Source organism: Centruroides vittatus, unplaced genomic scaffold (genome assembly GCF_030686945.1).
Source record: "Centruroides vittatus isolate TY-2023 unplaced genomic scaffold, ASM3068694v2 contig_5, whole genome shotgun sequence".
Taxonomy (NCBI): domain Eukaryota; kingdom Metazoa; phylum Arthropoda; class Arachnida; order Scorpiones; family Buthidae; genus Centruroides; species Centruroides vittatus.
In genome coordinates this window covers 4188064-4206781 of record NW_027122286.1, presented here as the reverse complement: position 1 = coordinate 4206781, position 18718 = coordinate 4188064, and the positions used below count along the sequence as shown (strand labels likewise).

Below are 18718 nucleotides of genomic sequence, written 5' to 3'. Positions count from 1 at the left end.
TCACGTTGTCTTTTGGGTTGGAAATCACTATTACATATCCTTGGTTATGACAAATTTAACACACATTTAACACATTTAGCACATTTACACACTTTAAATGCACATTTGAACCACATATAAACCCTTTACAAAATTTTTACCTCACTTACACAATGTTAACACACCTTTAATACACTTTTATGACATTTAACACACATTAAACACATTAAGGACACGTTTAACATGTTAATTACCATTGACAAACTTTCCTCCTCGATAACTTTAGACTTCGAGTAAATTGTACAAACTTTAGAAAAACACAGACACTTTTTAAAAAATTAACAACATGCATAATCCGTCTACATCATAACCAAAATTCGAAATACACATTATTCCTCATGTTTCCTGAACAGAATTTTTTGACGGATATTTGCATACGAAGGCATCATTACTATCAGTGCCATCTACATTTCTTTTCTAAAAACACTTGCCATCGAGGTTACCGGAAACGCCGCCATTTTGTATACCTAGGTTCACATTAACCCTGATTAGCTTAGCCAACGTAGGCTATTGTATTATTTTTGATAAGATAATTTAATTTTTGTTATGTTAAAAAAATATCTTTAAACCATTTCACTAGTTATTAATAAATAGGACTTAGTAAGTTGACTGTTTATAATAATTGCAATAAATGATTATTAAAATACTTATAGTTTTATTTTCAAAACGAACATTTACTAACCATCTTTAGTAAAACCTAGCATGCATATATATATAGTATGTAGGTGGTGCCTTTGGGACTTCACATAAAATATAATACTGTTTTTCATAAAATTGTATTTTTTTTTTCTTTTCTTTTTTCTATCAGTAGGTGGTGTGCTGAATTTTCCATAATGCTTGAATTTCAAGTTTAAAATATTAGTTGTCAGTTTGTATTGAAGACTTTTTATTTTTCATTTGAAATTGGCTAATTATTTGGTAATATTGATTCATTGTACTAAATTATAATTTGGCTTATCTAAAATAAAGAGCAATAAACAATATATCCTTGCAAAAAACAGTTGTATATACCTGTTTATAAAATATGATGTGTGAAAATAGCACTGATATAATTAGAGATTGGAAATGAAAATTTTGCAGAACTATTGAAAATGCAGACATCTAATGTAATAGTTTCACTATAATTTTGGAGATAGGCTCTTCTGCCACAATGCATGTTTATAATGCATAAATTTGTTCATGGTTGGTAGATAAAGAAATAAAATTATCCAAATAAATATTGCTAGCTTATATATAAATTCTCACTAAATGACTATGCTTTACACTATCAAGAAACATCAGGTGAATATGAAAATGCTACCCAATCAAACTAAATATCCATGGGAAAATACACGAAACATACATACCTTGTCTTTTTCTCACTCCATTTCACTAGTATGTATTGCAATGTTCTTCCAAGTTTGTGTACTATACTTGATAAATAGATATTTGATACAGTTTTTCAGTTACGGGTGAGCATCTGTTATAAGAATGCTAGTAGGGAACAAAAAGAAATGCTTTAAGGTTTGAAGGGGTATTTGAAACAAAGCATTTTGAAAAGACTGCAGATTTTGAGTATTTTATCTCAAAATTTCTCTGTGTAAACCTTGTTGTTTTCATTGTGAAAAATTGTATAATGCAGTGATTTTTTTGGAATATATGCTACCTATTATATGCAAAATGACTTTTTACATATATTAATGTTTTCCTATATAATTATTATTTAGTGTAATATTATAATTGTATTAATAACAAAATATTTGAGAGATATTTCTAACATTAATTTATTTCCAGGCATAACTTTAAATTAGTATTTGGAGTTGATATCAATGAAAAATTAAATAAAGCTGAAAGATTACTTTATGGTGAATCCCAGATGACTCATGCTATGGTTATTACAGGAATGTCTTTAAATGTGAGTAAATTAATTATTATGATTAAAAACAAAATATTAAAGAACTTATGGAAGTATTGATTATTTTGGAGGAAAACCTATTTGATTCCTGCATTTATTTGCTATTGAGTATAATTATAGGATTACAATAGGATTACATTTTAGGATTACATTTCCTAATTTAAATCTAATTTTTTAATCAAAAATAAATAGCTAACACACAAAGAAAAATATATTTGAATAAATAAATAATGCAATTGATCTGAATAACATTTTCATATTTTATAATTTTTGTTTTTATGATTACTTCAGAGTGAAGGGAAACCTATTAAATGGAGAGTTGAAAATTCATGGGGTGATGACAAAGGAGAAAAAGGTAAAATTTAAATTGATTCTATAGAAAATAATGTGTAGAATTATCAAATAGAAATCTCATATCTACTTATATTTTAAGTATGCTCTTTAATGAAACCTTAAAAATTTTATTATAATAAGATCAATGTTTCCTCTATTACTTTTCTGGCTGTTATATGTAACAGAGGGATAGCATGTCAATTGGTCAAAAAAATGACCCCAAAGATTTTTACATATTTTTGGCTCAGGACACTGCAAAAAAAATTTGGTGGGGTTTTTTTTATGTATGGATGTTAGTGTGTCTGGGGGAGCATGATTTTGTGGATTATTTGTATAGCTGTGGGTGTCAAAATGCACCTGTGTAAAGCATTTTCAGACAAGATTAAATATGTGCATTATTTTAAAATTGTTTTTAATTATAACTAGGGACATATATAATAATTAAAAAAGTATTAACTAACTGTAAACTGCAAATTTATTAGAATATCAATAACTCTGCTGGAAAAGTATAGAAGGTGTAATGTTTTACCCAAACAAATATTTTTAACCCTATTCAGTGGTCTGCATCAGGTGGAAAATGTGTACATTACAAAATTAAATGAAAGAACTGAGTTCTAATGGCAGAATTATAACAGTTTATGCTATTTACAAATTTACAACATTGTGGAAATTTAAGAACAACATGATACTTTACAAATGTTATGTTGGTGATATATTAACTATCTGGAAGGCAAAACCAAATATTGATGAGATCATATGGACTTTTAATGACAACAGGTATGGCTTAATGTTAAACATTAGATCAAGAAAGCCATACAAATGTACACTTCCTGGACCTCAATATCATTTTTTATGAAGGACAAGTAGTTACACAGGTTTCTTTCATTCTTTCCAATTCTAGTGGGTACCTTATTGAAAATCACCTTCCTATAAAATAGCAGAATCTATAACATTGGGGCAAAGGGCATACACACACACTGCTCTAATATTGTGACACAATGAAGGAGATAGAGAAGATTTAAAAATTTGCACAAGCTCATGGATATAGCAAAAATCTGATTGTTAGGTTAGGTTAGCTAAAATCGTACAGAATAGTGTTAATAAATTGCAGCTTAGTAATAATAGGCAGAGTTCAGAAACTTATAGCAGTGGACTAGGACCCAAGGCTTCTACATATAAAACACTAGTAAAACACATGAATGCTAGAATAGCTTAGATGTAATCCAACTATATTTAAGGTACTAACTAATGGTAAAGATTCTATAGATCAGAACTTAAAGTTTCAACAAGTGCTTTATCTGTAATATTAATCATGTCAAGAAAAAAACAATTCACTGACAATGATGTGGTTTACATTTCAAAAAGAAAAGTAAAAGATACTACAGTTAATCAAATTGCTAAAGAAATCTATAAGTCTGTCTCAGGAATATATAAAGTTATTGAAAAAGGTGAAAATTGGAAACTAAACCAAGATATGGAAGACCAAAAGTGACTACTGAATGAAAGGAGAGTTTTAAAAGTTGCTTCAAATTTACATCATCTGTTAAAAACATTGCTGTAGATTTTGATGATAAAGTAAGTAAAAGCACCATTCATAATGTATTAAAATCATCACCAACAATTACTTACACAATGGGTAAACAACCTCCCTTAAAACCACAACTCATTGAGGCATGGTTAGAGTAGGCATGAAAATATGTTATGGAAGGAACAATAGAAAAAGTGTAGTGTTTAGTGATGAAAAAGGTGGAATTTAGATGACCCTAATTGGTGGGCATGATCTTAGAAAAAAACCTAGAACATATTTCAATGGACAAGGAGGAGGAGGAAGCATTATGGTTTGGCAGGATTTGGATATGATGGAAAAACTTCAATTGCATTTGTTTCTGGACAGCAAAACTTAGAACTTTATTAACAAAGTCTTCAACAGAATCTTTTACCTTTTGGGGAAAAATATTGCTGGAAATAATTGGATATTTCAGCATGATAAGTCTCCTCTTTGTGTGTCATTTAACTCAAACCTGGTTTACAAAAAATAATGTTAATCTCATGAAGTGTCCAACTAGAAGCCTAGACCTGAACCTTATTGAAAATCTTTGGGACATTATATCTAGACAAGTATATGCCAATTTCAAGCAGTATTTAACCATACATGACCTAAAATCTGAAATTGAAAAGTGTTAGAATAATCTACCAGAAGAAATCATTAAAAACCTTATTTTAATATTGGAAAATAGTTTGAGTTAATTTTATAATTAACTTTTTTTTACGAAAGTTAATTAAGCATCAAACACAAAATGTATTATTTTAAATTACCTAAACTTTTTGGACACACTCTTTCAATTTTTTTTTTAACAAATAATTGTTTAAAGTTCTGCTAAATAATGATTATTATTAATTGATGTATTAAAAACATTTATATTAAATAAAATAACAATATTTATATTTAAATAAAATTTTTCACGAAAAAAAATCTAATTTCCTAAACTTTTTGGACAGACTTTAACTGTTTTGATTTTTTTAATTGAAATAATAGTTCTAAATCTTTATTCCCAGCTTAGGCTTGATGCTTGAAATGTTCTCACAGTGAATGGATATGTTTAAATTTTGTACTTAAAATATAACTTTTTAAGTGTTGCTGAAAGTTTTAAATTATTCAGTTTTTTTTTTTTTTATTACAATTATAAGTTTTAAAAGTCAAAAATATTGTTTTCATTCATGATAGCATTAAGTAATATTAAACATTATTGTTATACTTGTAAGTAAAAACTCTGGTTTAGTAAATTTGCTGACATTCTATGAATATATTTGTATTAATTAGTAAAAATGAATAGGTAAAAAAATAAACTATGGAAATTTTCAGTTACGATATATTCCTTATACTATGATCTCACTGAAGTGGTTAGTAGCTACTGTAATATGATTAATATTTTCAGTGTGATCTTTCCCAGTTAGCTCTATTATTGTTAGGAACTCCCACCAGAATTCAATTAAGCTCACTTTGTTTTAGAAAGATGGTTTTTGACATTCATTGCCATTATTCAGTCACAATTTCCAGATTCATGACATTTGTAATGGCAATAGTTGAAATTGGCATAGAAATGATATGACTCTGCAGGAGAGAATGAGTAAATTAAAGCAGTGATTGATATTTGAGAACAAATGTACAAGAATTAAGAAATGTAAGGAGAAAAACATATATAAGCATATATCAGGTAATTATTATTGTTATATATCTACATTAATTATCAGATAACTAAGGTTACTTATCCCATGATGCTTTATTTCTAACTACAGTTGACCACATCATAATTAGTAAACAAGTTTGTTAGTATTATTCATTCATTTCACCATGGTAAGTGTTATCTGCCATTAGCATGTAGTAACCTAAATATTATACACACTATTCCCCCACGTTCTGTGTGTGTGTGTGGTTGAGTGAATGAAATGTAAAAATGCTGACTTTCCATATTGTATTGCATTTGTTGTTTTTTATAACAATAATTGCATCTTAAAAATGTATAAACTATAATTGATAGTCCTTTACACAGATGATTCAGGACAAATTACAATATTCCAAGAGATGATAGTAAGGGGTGGTTTATAAATGACATCCACACTGGAAGGGGGAGGGGGTTACAACAAGTTGGACAAGGGGATGGGGAGGGATTTATTATATTTCAAAATTTTTTTGTATGTTTTGTTTCTACTTATGGTATCTACTATTCATAAAGTGATGAAGGTTTTAAGGGGGTTGAGTTTTGTTCATGTCCAAAGAGGGGGAGTTATAGAAACTTGGATAAAGTGGGACAAGAGAGAAGGGGGTAAAAGTTCAAGAAAAATGCAAATATAATGTATGACTAGCCTCTAAGTTATGAATAATTCTATGCAAAAAAAGTTCATATGAACATGTGTATACCATTATGAACATGTGTATACACAGTATACACATGTTCATAATGTACAATAACCATTATATTATTATGAACATGTGTATACACAGTAACCATTATGAACATGGGTTCATAATGGTTACTGTGAGATACAGCAGTGTGTAATCAGATGTTCTCTTGGATATGTGGTGTCTCATATACCTGCAACATGATGAAGCCTGCCTCATTATGTTGCAGGCCCATCTCTGTTGCGTCTTTCCCAATCAGTGAATTTGTGGTGACAGTCTCATTTCCTAACCAATACGAAACCCGGATCTTCACTCCCTTGTATTTCTGTTTATGGGGATGGGTGAAGGGTGAAATTTACTCCACAAAGGTAAATACACATTAAGAGCTCACTCACATTACAGATGCTATTCCCAGATCAAGGAATGCCAGGGGATCACCAACAAGTCATATTTTGACAGATGATGACTACATTGATGTGAGTGCGGCATTTTCAAACACGTAACATGTAACAGACTTCACACTGAAGCACTTTCTAATACCATGACAAGCACAGATTTTTACTGTATGACATTATTACTTATATTCATAGTACTTCATGTAATGGGATTTGTAATGGTTATTGATATTGTTTCTATGAACATTTTTACTTGGATATTATTTTTCTAAAAATATCGTGGAAATAAGGTAGGTTGATAACAAACTATTTATTGCACGTGTACTGTATATGAGTGTAAAAAAAATTAATTTGATCAAACAACGAGGTCAGCCAATTAATTGGATCTTGTACAGTATTTTATACCCCTAAGCAAAATACTGTAGGTCTATGGTAAAATAAATTTTGTTTTCCCACAGTTAAACTTTGCTGCTAATTGCCATTGTGATAAACCATTTTCACTTTTTCTGATAACTTTAACGCAATCTTCTAACAACACTTTGCATTTCTTTCATTTTTGGACAATTTCAAACAAACTGAAATGAATTTCCTTTGTTCCTAGACTAATTCATTAACATTTACACCTAATTTCAAGGGTGGGAGAAGGGCTCGAGGTGGGTTCAAACAAGAGTTTAGACCAGATATATTCGTGGAAGTGGTTGCTTATTACAGTTGTTGTATGTTGTTTCGGACCAAAAATCGATGCCCATGGTCATGTTACACAGGTGGTCGTTTAATACGGGTAACTTATACGAAGACTCTATGTATAAACTATTCCATGCCAGAAATTTTTGCCCATGTTGACAGGTGCTCGTTGAATGCAGGTGGTTGCATAAGCAGTTTTCACTGTATTTTACTATAACCACAGATGGAAAACTTTGTCTGTAAATGTGTAGTTTATGAAGATGATAGTGGTGATGAAAAATTTTGTGAAGTAAGATAAGTACTCTTAGTTTTGATAGAAATGCTTGGTGATTCATTTGGTAGTCATCAAAGTATATTTTAAATTGTTAGAGGTAGGACTCAGTTTGAGTCAAATCGAAAATTCTAAGAGTAAGGGGCTTGATTCCACAGCCCTGAAATGTACACCTAATCTTCAATTTACTTAGTTGATTATGGTGAAATATGGAATTTATGTCCCTATTTCTCACATAAATGTTAGTCTTGGGTTAAATGAAATTCTCATGATATGTACGAAGTAAATCAAGAATTATCTTGATTTACATGGTATGATGGTCTTGAAAAAATTTCATTTAGGTATAATTCTTAATGATTGTAAATTAAGTTTTTTTTTCTCTTCCTGGAAACTATTTGTACACATTCTTTCTGTCCAAAATTATATTTCCAAAAACATTTTTGACCTGCACTTTTCTTGCAATTTATCATTTAAATTATTTTATAAAAATATAAACATCCAAATCCTATAGTTATATATTAAAACCAAATGATTTCCAAATTATACTGGACTATACTATTACAAACTACTATTATTAATTAAATGCTAAGTAATTTTGCACTAGAGGCAGGCTTTACATACCATATCTTGCAAAGTTTAATTATAATTATTACATTTATCAAGAAATGGTGTCTAATGTAAGCCTCTAGTGCCAAATTACTTAGCATTTAATTAAGAATAATAGTAGTAATATAACCCAATATAATTTGGCAGTTGTTTAATTTCATGAAAATATCTATTATTTAAAGAATTTCCTCTGTCTCAATTGTTGAAAATAATTTTGTATAATTTTTTTGCAGGTAACTTGGTGATGTCCACAGACTGGTTCAAAGAGTTTGTGTTTGAAGTTGTTGTGGATAAAAAATATGTTTCTGAAGAAATCATGGCTGTATTTAAGCAAAAACCAATCATCCTTCCTGCCTGGGATCCAATGGGTTCTCTTGCTAGATCTTAATATTGGAAGTTCTGTTTTATTATACATAAATGTATATGTATACAAATGCAAATATATATATATATGTATGTATACACATAGTTATTTAAAATTCATAGAATCAAGTTTATAGTAAAGTTGGTATTGCTTTTTAATTTCATATTTATGTGCCAAACTCAATAGCTTTAAAATTGTTTCTTCTTTAGACTTTGGAAATTTAGTAATAAGTCAAAATATGCAGCATCATAAATTTCAGTGAAATAGTTCATTAAAAGAATTAAATAATGTATTTTAAATGCATAGCTCTGAATTATTACAATTATTATGTTTGATTAAGTTCAATAAAGAATTTGCAATAATCATGATCTTTGTTTCTTTTCAAACTATTTTTCTTTCTTTCTTGAAAGTAATTGATTTATTTTATAATAAGTTGACCTTATTAACAGTCAAAAAATAGTAGCTACATGTTTTTCATTATCTCAGAACCCTCCCAAATTGACTCTTTGTCAATTTGGGAGGGTTCTTCAAAAATCTTGTTTCGACTTATTAAAATAGTAATAATATTCACAAAGCTATAAACCTTTTCCCTTTCATTTGTCAAATCTGTAAATGATTTGGGAATGATAGCTAATATTGTGTTTCAAACTAAAAAAATTATGAAGGGTCCCCAATCCAATGTGAAACTGTGGTGTTTTTTCATAACTTATATTCTCCATTCATTATTCTTTGCAAACTCATTCATTCAGAGAATTTTTTACAGGGTGGTTGTCTGCTGCACCTTTGCTTGTTAATCAGGAAGTGAAGGAACTTGATAGGTTAGCAACTCTACAAAAGTTAGGTTTTACTTACTGTTAAACTTTGGTAATGTTGCTTGTAAAAGGTGAGCGTGACTTAAAAACCATGTTATTTATTTCAATAGTTTATTTTACTTTCTGGCTGTTATGTTTAACAACCCTTAATCAAAAGTATGGAATACTTTGTATTTGTTATGGAAAAATTATTTTAATCCTGAAACAGTTAAACATAAATTTTATTTAACTTTTAACAATTGGCAAATATATTGTAACAGAAATGTTAATATTTTTATACACCAAACAAAGATATTTGCATAAATTACAAAGTTACAGCATTTTAAACAAAGTAAGAGTTGATCAAAAGTATGATGATATTAAAAACATTAAGCAAAAGTATTTTACTGTTATCTGCGTTGAAAGAAGCAATAGCGTCCTTCTAACAAGTGCAGCAATGGCGGCATTGATATACCGCGACGGTTGGAAAGCATCTGCTGGGATAATAGACAGTAACTCATTAGATTTGTGATGAACTGCAAACTGTGGCTCCTCAACCGACTTTCGTATACACAAATCCAAGAACGTTATTGATTCATCCTACTCTTTCTCCCAAGTGAAACTGATTGTAGGGTATATGCTTGATAGTTGCTGCACAAATTTGAAGAATTCCTCCTCTGTATTCTCCCATATTATTAAGATATCGTCGACATAGCGCAGATATAATGACGGATAACTGATGGCAAGAGGGGAGTCAAACTCTACGCTTGATTTCTCTCATAACGAGCTCAGCTAAGACTGCAGATAGGAATAGCCTATAGGGACTCACAGGAACTCTTCGCTTTTGCAAGTAGACGTTCTTGTTGAAAAGGAAATAGTTGTGCTCGGTGATGATAGTTAGGGCTTCACGCAGATTGCAGTAAAAGTTGAATTAGACATCGTCAAAGTGGCAGTATCTCGTGCAGGATTCACGCGTGGCAAATATGAGCATGCATTCCGCAGGATAAAGGAGTCCCTATTCCCACGTACCACGCTGCACAGAAAAGAAAAAACAAAACATCCGTGATCCAGACTTCGTTGCCGTATCTCGGACCACCATCTATACGCATCAGCCGCATCTTTCAGTGGTACAACTTCACTCTACCTAAAACCCCTCTACCAAATCTACGCAGGTTCATCTGTAATGATCGTGACAAGCTAACCACTTTAGAAAAGTCAGGAGTTTACGTAATACACCTAGAAAATCCGGCAACGGGAGCTAGCACAAGGTATATAGGAGCAACAACAAGAATGCTCGCCTCCCGCCTCGCATAGCGCCAGGACGATGTAGCCAAGGGAAAATATACTACAGAACTCGCTAAAAAAAAGTACTCGAGCAAGGCTACGACCCCCTATGGTCCAGAATGGAAATAATAAAATGTTGCAACAATCGAAGGCTTGTGTTCATCTGGGAAGTGCTACTCACAGCTACTACGGAAGCATGCAATGTTCCCACCCTAGATCTACCCGGGGTGTGGGTAGCATTGTATCGGCGTTTAAACAACGAAACGCGCCTAACATCGCAAGCCATCGCGGTGTCAATTCCACGCATGCGCTGCTCGCACCGTAGATTTAAGAATTCGAACATGTCAAAATCTTTTTGCACGTTCTTAACGGAATTACCGGTTGCCTGTTTTGAATTCAAAAATTCTGTTCTCCTTGGAACATTCTGCACGTTCGTTTTATTAAAATCGTTCTTTTCACCTGAAGACGACGATTATAAACTCGTCGAAAGTGCTTGTGTTAGTGCTAAAGGAACTATTTTAACGCTGAACTCAGTGAATTTTTTTTACCAGAAGCTAGATTCTTTGTCGTCTTTAATTCTACCATAATAGTAGAAGCTCTTTTAAACAGACTGTTGGATGGCTGAGTGGTCAAAGTGGCAGCCTACTGCTCTGGGGACCTGGGATTGAAAAGCCCCGGGAATTTTTCAGGATGATCCGAGCAGATATGTCAGCCCCATCCCTCACCATCCAGCCACCACATTGTGAGCCTGGCCAAACCCATAATGGGCTTTCTAACAGAAGCCCTCTTAGTGTTTAAAAAATATATATCTTATTGAAAAGTGTCCTGAAATATCCTTCCAAGGATATTTGTCAAATGCACTTTTTACTTTCCCTGCTATTATGTATACATAACAAGGGAAAGTATAGGAATCATGTCAAATTTTACTTTCCAGAGTGTTTTTGAAAATCTTGCATGTGTTGGCTTCTATTTGGTTTAATATCTCAGGATGGGGTAATGATTAAGAAACGAAATTTGGCATGATAGAAGGTTCTATGTAAGAGGATTGATGGTATTAAATTTTCGTAATTAAAGGTTGAGGGGATCACTTGTCATATCTCGAGTATGGTTGGACTTAATGACGATTTTACTCATTATGAGCATTTACATCTTTTTGTTAATGATTACATTTTCATAATAATCATCTCTACCCTCAAAATTGTTTTTCCATTTCATAATATGATTTTTATTATTATTATTATTATTTAACAGATGGCACCACAGTTTTATTCATTATAATTTTAAAATTTTTAAATATTTTTTTTTATTTTAACAGCCAGGAAAACTACGCACCTCGTTGCTGGGGTTTTTATTTTTGAAATAGAGTAGAGCATCGATTATCCGACCCCCGATTAACCGACCGCGTTCTAGTCGGCAAATTCAATTGTCCGCTAGTGATGTGGCGCTACAATATTTGGCTAAGTCTTGGCTACTTTAATATTATTTTTTGTTAAATTTTTGCGTGTTTTAGCTGGCAACACTGGCTCGACCATGAAAGGGAGGCCAGTATTTAAACCAGGGACGTGTTCAGTAACGCAGTACACCTAAGTTAGAATTCTGAGTGGCTTAATGGGGGGAGCTAAGAATAGATAAAGGAAGCTAGTGGTGGGAGGAGTCAAGCAGTAGTAAGAAACGAGTTCAACATTACAGCATAACTAGACTTAGCAAGAATTCTGCGTTACTGAACACGGCCCAGGTTTAATTTTCCACTTCGTCTTTATTTCTGTATTTATTTTGTGCAAAATAAAGAAATAATTTAACGATGATTATTATTATTTTTTAAATTTTGTTAGGCTTAACATCGATGAAAATTCAACGCGAAGTAGGTTAATAGCGAGATACTAATATACTATACTAATAATGTATTTTTTCATACATTTCAGTTATCCGACCAACCCCAGTCCCCAATTGAGTCAGATAACCGATGCTCTACTGTATTTAATTTTTTGGGTGAGATAAGCTAATTTTTTGTGGCATTGTAAAAGAAAAATTTAGATAAAAGATTTTTTGATGTTAAATCTCATCGTATATGGTGTATGTCTTTGCCTGAATCCTACAGAAGCTATTGATTTACGTTTAAAGTTGGGTTTTGATAAGTCGTGATTTCTCTAGGCAGCACTTTAACAAATAAAAGTAAATATGTAAATTTATGTATACTATAAACATATAGTTCTACTATTCGGTGCATTTCATTTGGATTACTTGCAGTGTGCCCTGCCAGTTAATAAGGAAGACTTGTTTTAAACTTTTTAACTGTAAAATCTATTTCCTATTGTTAATTTGAAAGCTTTTATTATGCGCATAGAGGTCGGTAATACTTGCGCGAAGCTTTCAAATTTATCAAAACCTTGATAAATAAATAGCAGAAATGCTTCGTTGAATTACAACTTTAAGCATCGAGCTTACTGTGTTTCTTCCTCGCTCAAGATGGCGACTTCCATCCTGCGCACGCATATGCTGGCTTCACTTGATTCCAAGGGCTGACGCTCCAGTATTATAGCACTTTAGTGGGGATGTATAACCTGAACAGAGGATGGCGAGATGGCAATCCTTAGTAGTGCATTGAACGCTGATAGTTATTTGGAGTTATTGGAATCTAGTCCTAAAACATTTGCAGATCATTTTGGTGGTGGTGATTTCATCTACCAGGATGCATTACAGGCGAGATCAATGCTATTGACAGAACAATCACGCAAAAAGCATCGAATAACATGGAATGACGTGTTTAGTTGTGTAGTCAGGAGCAAGGTGACCATTTCCAGCATTTACTATAAATGTTACAAAACGCCCATAAACACTTTTATTTGATGTGTAGAAATTTTTTGTTCTCGTTATTTATGATCGAATAAATAAAAAATGTGTTAGTTTTATATGAATCATCCCGTATAATTGAAAATTATCCGGCCGTATTAATTGCCGGCCTTTTACCACCAAATTTAGTGGGTCTTCGCGTTTCAACCCATAATATTTGAAATCGATCATGTTTACTTGTAAAAGTTACATATACAAGAAAAATCGAAATGTAGTAAATTATTGAGTTCGTTCATTAATGACCTTTCTTTGAGCCATGTCATTAATTAACGAACTCAATGATTGACTAATTTCGATTTTTCTTACACACTTTTTTTTACAAATTTGTTTAAAGTAACTATTAATTATCTCATTGAGTCATTGGTTTTATTCTTTATTATTATTTTGTTTTTCTAATGTTTTTTCTTGTTATTATCCTGGAAGAGATGTTTTGTTCCTTCCTTGTGACTGTGCCTATCAAGCTATTGTAAATTATCACATGGCTTTCAATAAAAATATTTTAAGTAATTTAAAAATCTGATGAGCAAAAATGTTATATCAATTTTATTATTGCTGTTACAAAAATAGGAATATAGAGGAAGTAATATGTACTGTACTGTGCATGCCGTAACAAAAAATTGCACGTAATAAAACAACGTCCTTCCATTACAAGATTGATTATTTGAGCTAATTTAATCCTTATTATGATGTTGACATTACTTTTCTTTCGATATATGCAACACTGGTTAAAACAGTATTCACCAGAAAGTTTATAGCTTTGTGAATATTATTACTATTTCAATAAGTCGAAACAAGATTTTTGAAGATTTATTACATACTGGTAATTAATCTTACATGTCAATTAAAAGGTATTTTGTAATTAAAAGCGTTTGATATTGATAACATTTTCTACATTTCTTAATGAGTTACTTATATTGGATCTAGTATTAAACATTTAAATCACGTGTATATTCAAACATTAATTTTTAAACATTAGACTTTTAGATGTTTTGAAAATTGATACAGAAGTGGTATTTTGACGTATATGCAGGATTTAACAATAAGATGAATTAAAAGAGGTTTATTGTATTTCTTTGTCAATTACTTTTATCTTTCGCATCTGATATATAAAAGAACACCATTCACAAGCAAAGGCAAATATTGATATTCCGTACCCAGACAGTAACAAACAAAAGACACCTTGCAATTGTTCCATCTTGATCACATGATTCTCGATGTCTTTGTGGTGATTTATACCTGTAGCGATGTCGTCTTCTATCCATTTCTGTAAAATCCCTGTTGCCATCAAACGATTAATTCTGAAAAAATAAATTTTTATACTTACATTCTCTAGTTTTATTTTTGTAATTTGAAATTCAGAATGGAACAAACATTTTTTTATTTTTGACTCTTGATACAAATAATATTTTATTCATATTTTATTTATATAATAGATAACTCTAATATATTATAGTTGTATGTAGATGTATATAAATATAATTGAAGTACGATTATATATATAAACAATTAAGTACGATTATTAAGTTATATATTTCCAAGTTGCCAAATAACAAGGTCAGTCATATATTTATATAATAAATACAATTAGATGACAACACACCATTTGGTTTGATTAAATTGTAAGATTTCTGCACGTGTAGGCTTTATTGCCAGCCATAGTTATGCCCATTATGGATTATAACCAGCGGCGCCGTCGGGAGGGGAAAGGGGCGAGAACCTTCCCTAAAGAGAATTTCAAAATGAAGAAAATAACACGTGCTTTCTTCCATTTTTTTTATACTGCTTAAATAGCATTACTAAAGAATTATAATATAAATTTTTTTGATAGGAGCAAAGATTTTTGCCAGTTTTTTATTTGAAGTTTTCGGTTACACAATAGCGAGGTTGCGGCCGACGTTTTCACTGACGTTCCAAACGCCATTGTCAAACTTCTAGGCTTACAGGAAGGCGGTGCTGAACGTCCGACGTACACGTTTTCGAGTTGAAAACGTCGGCCGTAACCTCGCTAATTATTTTTTTTACCTTCAAGGTTAACACAAGTCTTAACCTTAAATGTCGTTGATCTGCATTGACACGAAGACGTCTTGCTAGTCAAAGTGGTAAGGTATCAGCCTACTGTTCTGGGAATTCAGATTCAAGTCAATTTAAAATCTCGAAAATTTTTCATAAATAATCTGTCTTGGATATGACAAGCCCGATCCCTCATTTCCATTGTGGGTCATGATCCATGATGGGCATGGAAAATTTTTTTCTACCCTTAGTTCCCATAGGGTAGAAAAAATTTTTTAAAAAACAATAGTATATATGATGATACTATTTTACAGTTGTTATGAATATACACAACAATCGCGATATTTCTTAGGTAGACTTGTAATAATTAAATGTTGCAAGTTATCTTTTATTCAAATCAAAATTCACGAACGAGAACTAAGGTGTGCAATTTTTTAGAATTCTTTAAAGATATTCTTTTTAGAACATCTTTTGATAATTTTTTTTCAAAAAGTACATACATGTTATTTAATCGCTCTTCAAATGAAGAATTCTTATGAAAGACCATGCCAGCATATAACCCATAAAGAAAATCTTCAGAAGTAACTATCTCCTCACCAAACGGGGCGACAAAATTTTGAGAAACTCCTTTGGGAATAATAAATGCAAAATTACGTTCTAAAACTCGTTCAAAACCTTCTTGTAGACTCTGTACTTCATTCTCTTTGTTTCTTATCATGGAAAGTGCTAAAGACTTTTCCAAATCCGTCTGACCATTCTGAGAAAAAAAATTATAAAATGTTTATAAACCAGGAAAAAAGTCACTAATTAAAATTAATTGTCTGTACGATGTATAGTCGAGAATGCAGAAGTTTTGTATATATAGCCTTAGTGTAAACATTTTCAAATACTGAATCTATAATACAGTAAGACCCCGCTTAACGCGGGGGATGCATTCCTAGACGACAAAGCGCTAAGCGAAACAACGTTAAACGAGGTCATGTAACATTGAGTAAATAGGGATAGGTGAACACGCGACCAAAAATAAACAGATTTTACTTTAATTTTAGGTTACTTTTATATTAATTTGCATAATAATATATGTTAAATAACACATTAACATATGCACACAGAAATATAAAGTACATTTTTTGTGACGAAGGTCCTGGCTCTTCTGAAACTCTTAAGATCTCATCCAAAACGCCTCGTTTTTCTTTTGCACTTCTTTCAAAATCTGGATCATTCGCTACAATTTGATCAACGATTTCGGTTATCGTTACCAAATTTTACTGAGGAAATCTGTGGAGAAATTCTTTGGGTTCTTCGTTTTCAAAATCTCTATTTTCCAGTTCTACACGAATTCCTTGTTCTGCCAGTTCTTGATGGTCATCGTTCGTAAGGCTCTCACCAGAAACCTGCAGTAACTCCTCAATGTCCTGCTTGTACACATCTCCTAGTCATACTGTATTGTTTAGGTTGACCAAATTGTCAACCTAACGATACAGCGATAGGCTCTTCTCGTTGAGAATTCTTGGATACCTTCAGCCATAACTTCTTCCATACTCTGTTCACGCATTTATCAGTTAATTCTTGCCAAGCCAAGTCGATATTTCCTATGGCATCCATGATGTTATATTTTTTTAAAAATTGCACCAAACAAACATAGATTTAAGGGAAGCACAGTACACCTTTTTGCCACCTTTCGCCGATTGGTTCGTGTTCGTAAATAATCGTATAATGTACGAATCAATGAAATGCCGCGAAAATTAAAATCCGCGTAAATTTTGAGCTATTTTTAGGCTTCGAGCAGACCGCGTTATATCGAATCAGCGTTAAGCGAGGCAGCGTTAAGCGGGGTCTTACTGTACATACTGATTTAAATTAGAGTTACTTGAATCAGTAAAGGTTAAGAAATTTTGAAAATTTTGTATAGAAAGATTTTTTCTATACAAAAATTTTCAGGTCTTTATCTCGCTACGCGTAGTGGAGACTAGGTACAGTACGACCCGGTACCTGTTTCCGTGTTGAGGTGTCACGTCATACGAATTCACTTAAAAAGAAGAATTAACGAGTCTAGTCTCCATTTTACGGGAATAGCAGCACGAACACGTTCGTGTTGATATTCCCGTAAAATGGAGACTAGACTCCTATAACAATAATTTGATATTTAAAATACCCGAATATAGAAAAGTTTGAAATATTAGGTTTTTGAATTTTGTGGAAGATATTTCTATAAAGTAAAATTTAAGTACCATAATCTTCTGATGAACTATCCCTGATCGTGCAGTTCCACATTCGTAAAGGTTTAACCGGCACGCTTCAGCTAACTGAATGAAGTTTCGTGGGTAATATTCATAGGAGGGCAGAGTCAGTAACGACACTAATGTGCCGCCGTAGCTACTGGTAATTATTAAAGAATAAATCAACCAGACACCAAATATCAAGCGAAATGGAGTGAGAATCCACAAATAATTGCTGCTTTCTGTAAGTAAAGGAATAAAATGTAGTTCGTAATTTTAGAAATTATTCTAGGAAACATACCTTGATATATCAAACTGCTGAAGAGAGACCAGAGAATAGAAAAGAAATTTTGCTCTTTTCGATGCGATTTAAAGTAATATTTTGAGAGTAAGTAGACGATGAAAGAAGTAATGGGTAAAGACAATAATATGCAAATCCATAACTGCAATTAAAATAACAGATTATTGGAAAGGGCAATAAAAATAAGGAAAATGTATGAAGAGTTACCTTACAGTTAATGAAAATGAGTACAGGAAAGCTGTGATCTTAGGTTTTACTCCTGGAGAACGCAAGTAAAATGTCACCTTGTCGTACAAATATAGTGAAGAAAACGAAAAATCTTTGTAACGTTCGTAAGAAATCCCAATTCCGCAAACGCCTAAGTCTACTTCCTAAATATGTTTGAAAAATTTGTAATATTCAATTCTAGTGTTGAAGAAATTAGGAAATTTCAGGCTGTATGCAAAATTTAGGAGCCCGGACCCCAAAATATCAATTTTATTTGTGATTCTTACCACAAATACTCCAAGAGGATTTGTGGTAAGAATCACAATACAAAGAATATGATCATGGTAATACATACCATGATTATATTGTTCACTATACAGTGAAATTTTATTTGTAAATGTTTGTCAGATCCGAGGGTCTAGGGATGATGAACCCATACAATAAAACCCAAACCCTAATAGCAACCATAGTATAAACCATACTCAAAGACCCGAAAGACTCTAGTTTGCGTAGGTCTATTTCTGGCTTCGATAAATTCTCATTCTTAGATAATTAATCTAAATTTTATA

At 31.9% G+C, this 18718-nt stretch overlaps 2 protein-coding genes across 2 annotated transcripts in view; one reads left to right on the top strand and one right to left on the bottom strand.

Moving 5' to 3' along the window:
- The window catches only part of LOC136978248 (bleomycin hydrolase), a 35384-nt gene extending 26532 nt beyond the window's left edge, over positions 1-8852 (top strand). Inside the window, exons 9-11 of the mRNA XM_067273931.1 lie at positions 1813-1933; positions 2225-2288; positions 8357-8852. Coding sequence (XP_067130032.1) covers positions 1813-1933; positions 2225-2288; positions 8357-8511 — 340 coding nt within the window. The 3' untranslated portion in view covers positions 8512-8852. The remainder of the gene's footprint in view (positions 1-1812; positions 1934-2224; positions 2289-8356) is intronic.
- A 5370-nt stretch (positions 8853-14222) lies between these two features.
- On the bottom strand, positions 14223-18502 carry LOC136978161 (glutamate receptor ionotropic, kainate 2-like). Its single transcript, XM_067273814.1, has 6 exons — positions 18437-18502; positions 18155-18313; positions 17943-18084; positions 17654-17883; positions 15923-16179; positions 14223-14710 (listed from the first exon to the last, which is right to left on the bottom strand). The coding sequence occupies exons 1-6, from the start codon at positions 18500-18502 to the stop codon at positions 14473-14475; spliced, it is 1092 nt and encodes a 363-aa protein (XP_067129915.1). The 3' UTR covers positions 14223-14472.
- Positions 18503-18718: the final 216 nt, after the last annotated feature.

Coding starts and splice junctions, on each gene's coding strand:
- LOC136978161 (XM_067273814.1), bottom strand. CDS start 18,502: ATGTATTACCATGATCATATTCTTTGTATTGTGATTCTTACCACAAAT. Junction 18,314..18,436: donor ATCCTCTTGGAGTATTTGTG/GTAAGAATCACA, acceptor AAACATATTTAG/GAAGTAGACTTAGGCGTTTG. Junction 18,085..18,154: donor TGTACTCATTTTCATTAACT/GTAAGGTAACTC, acceptor TTTTAATTGCAG/TTATGGATTTGCATATTATT.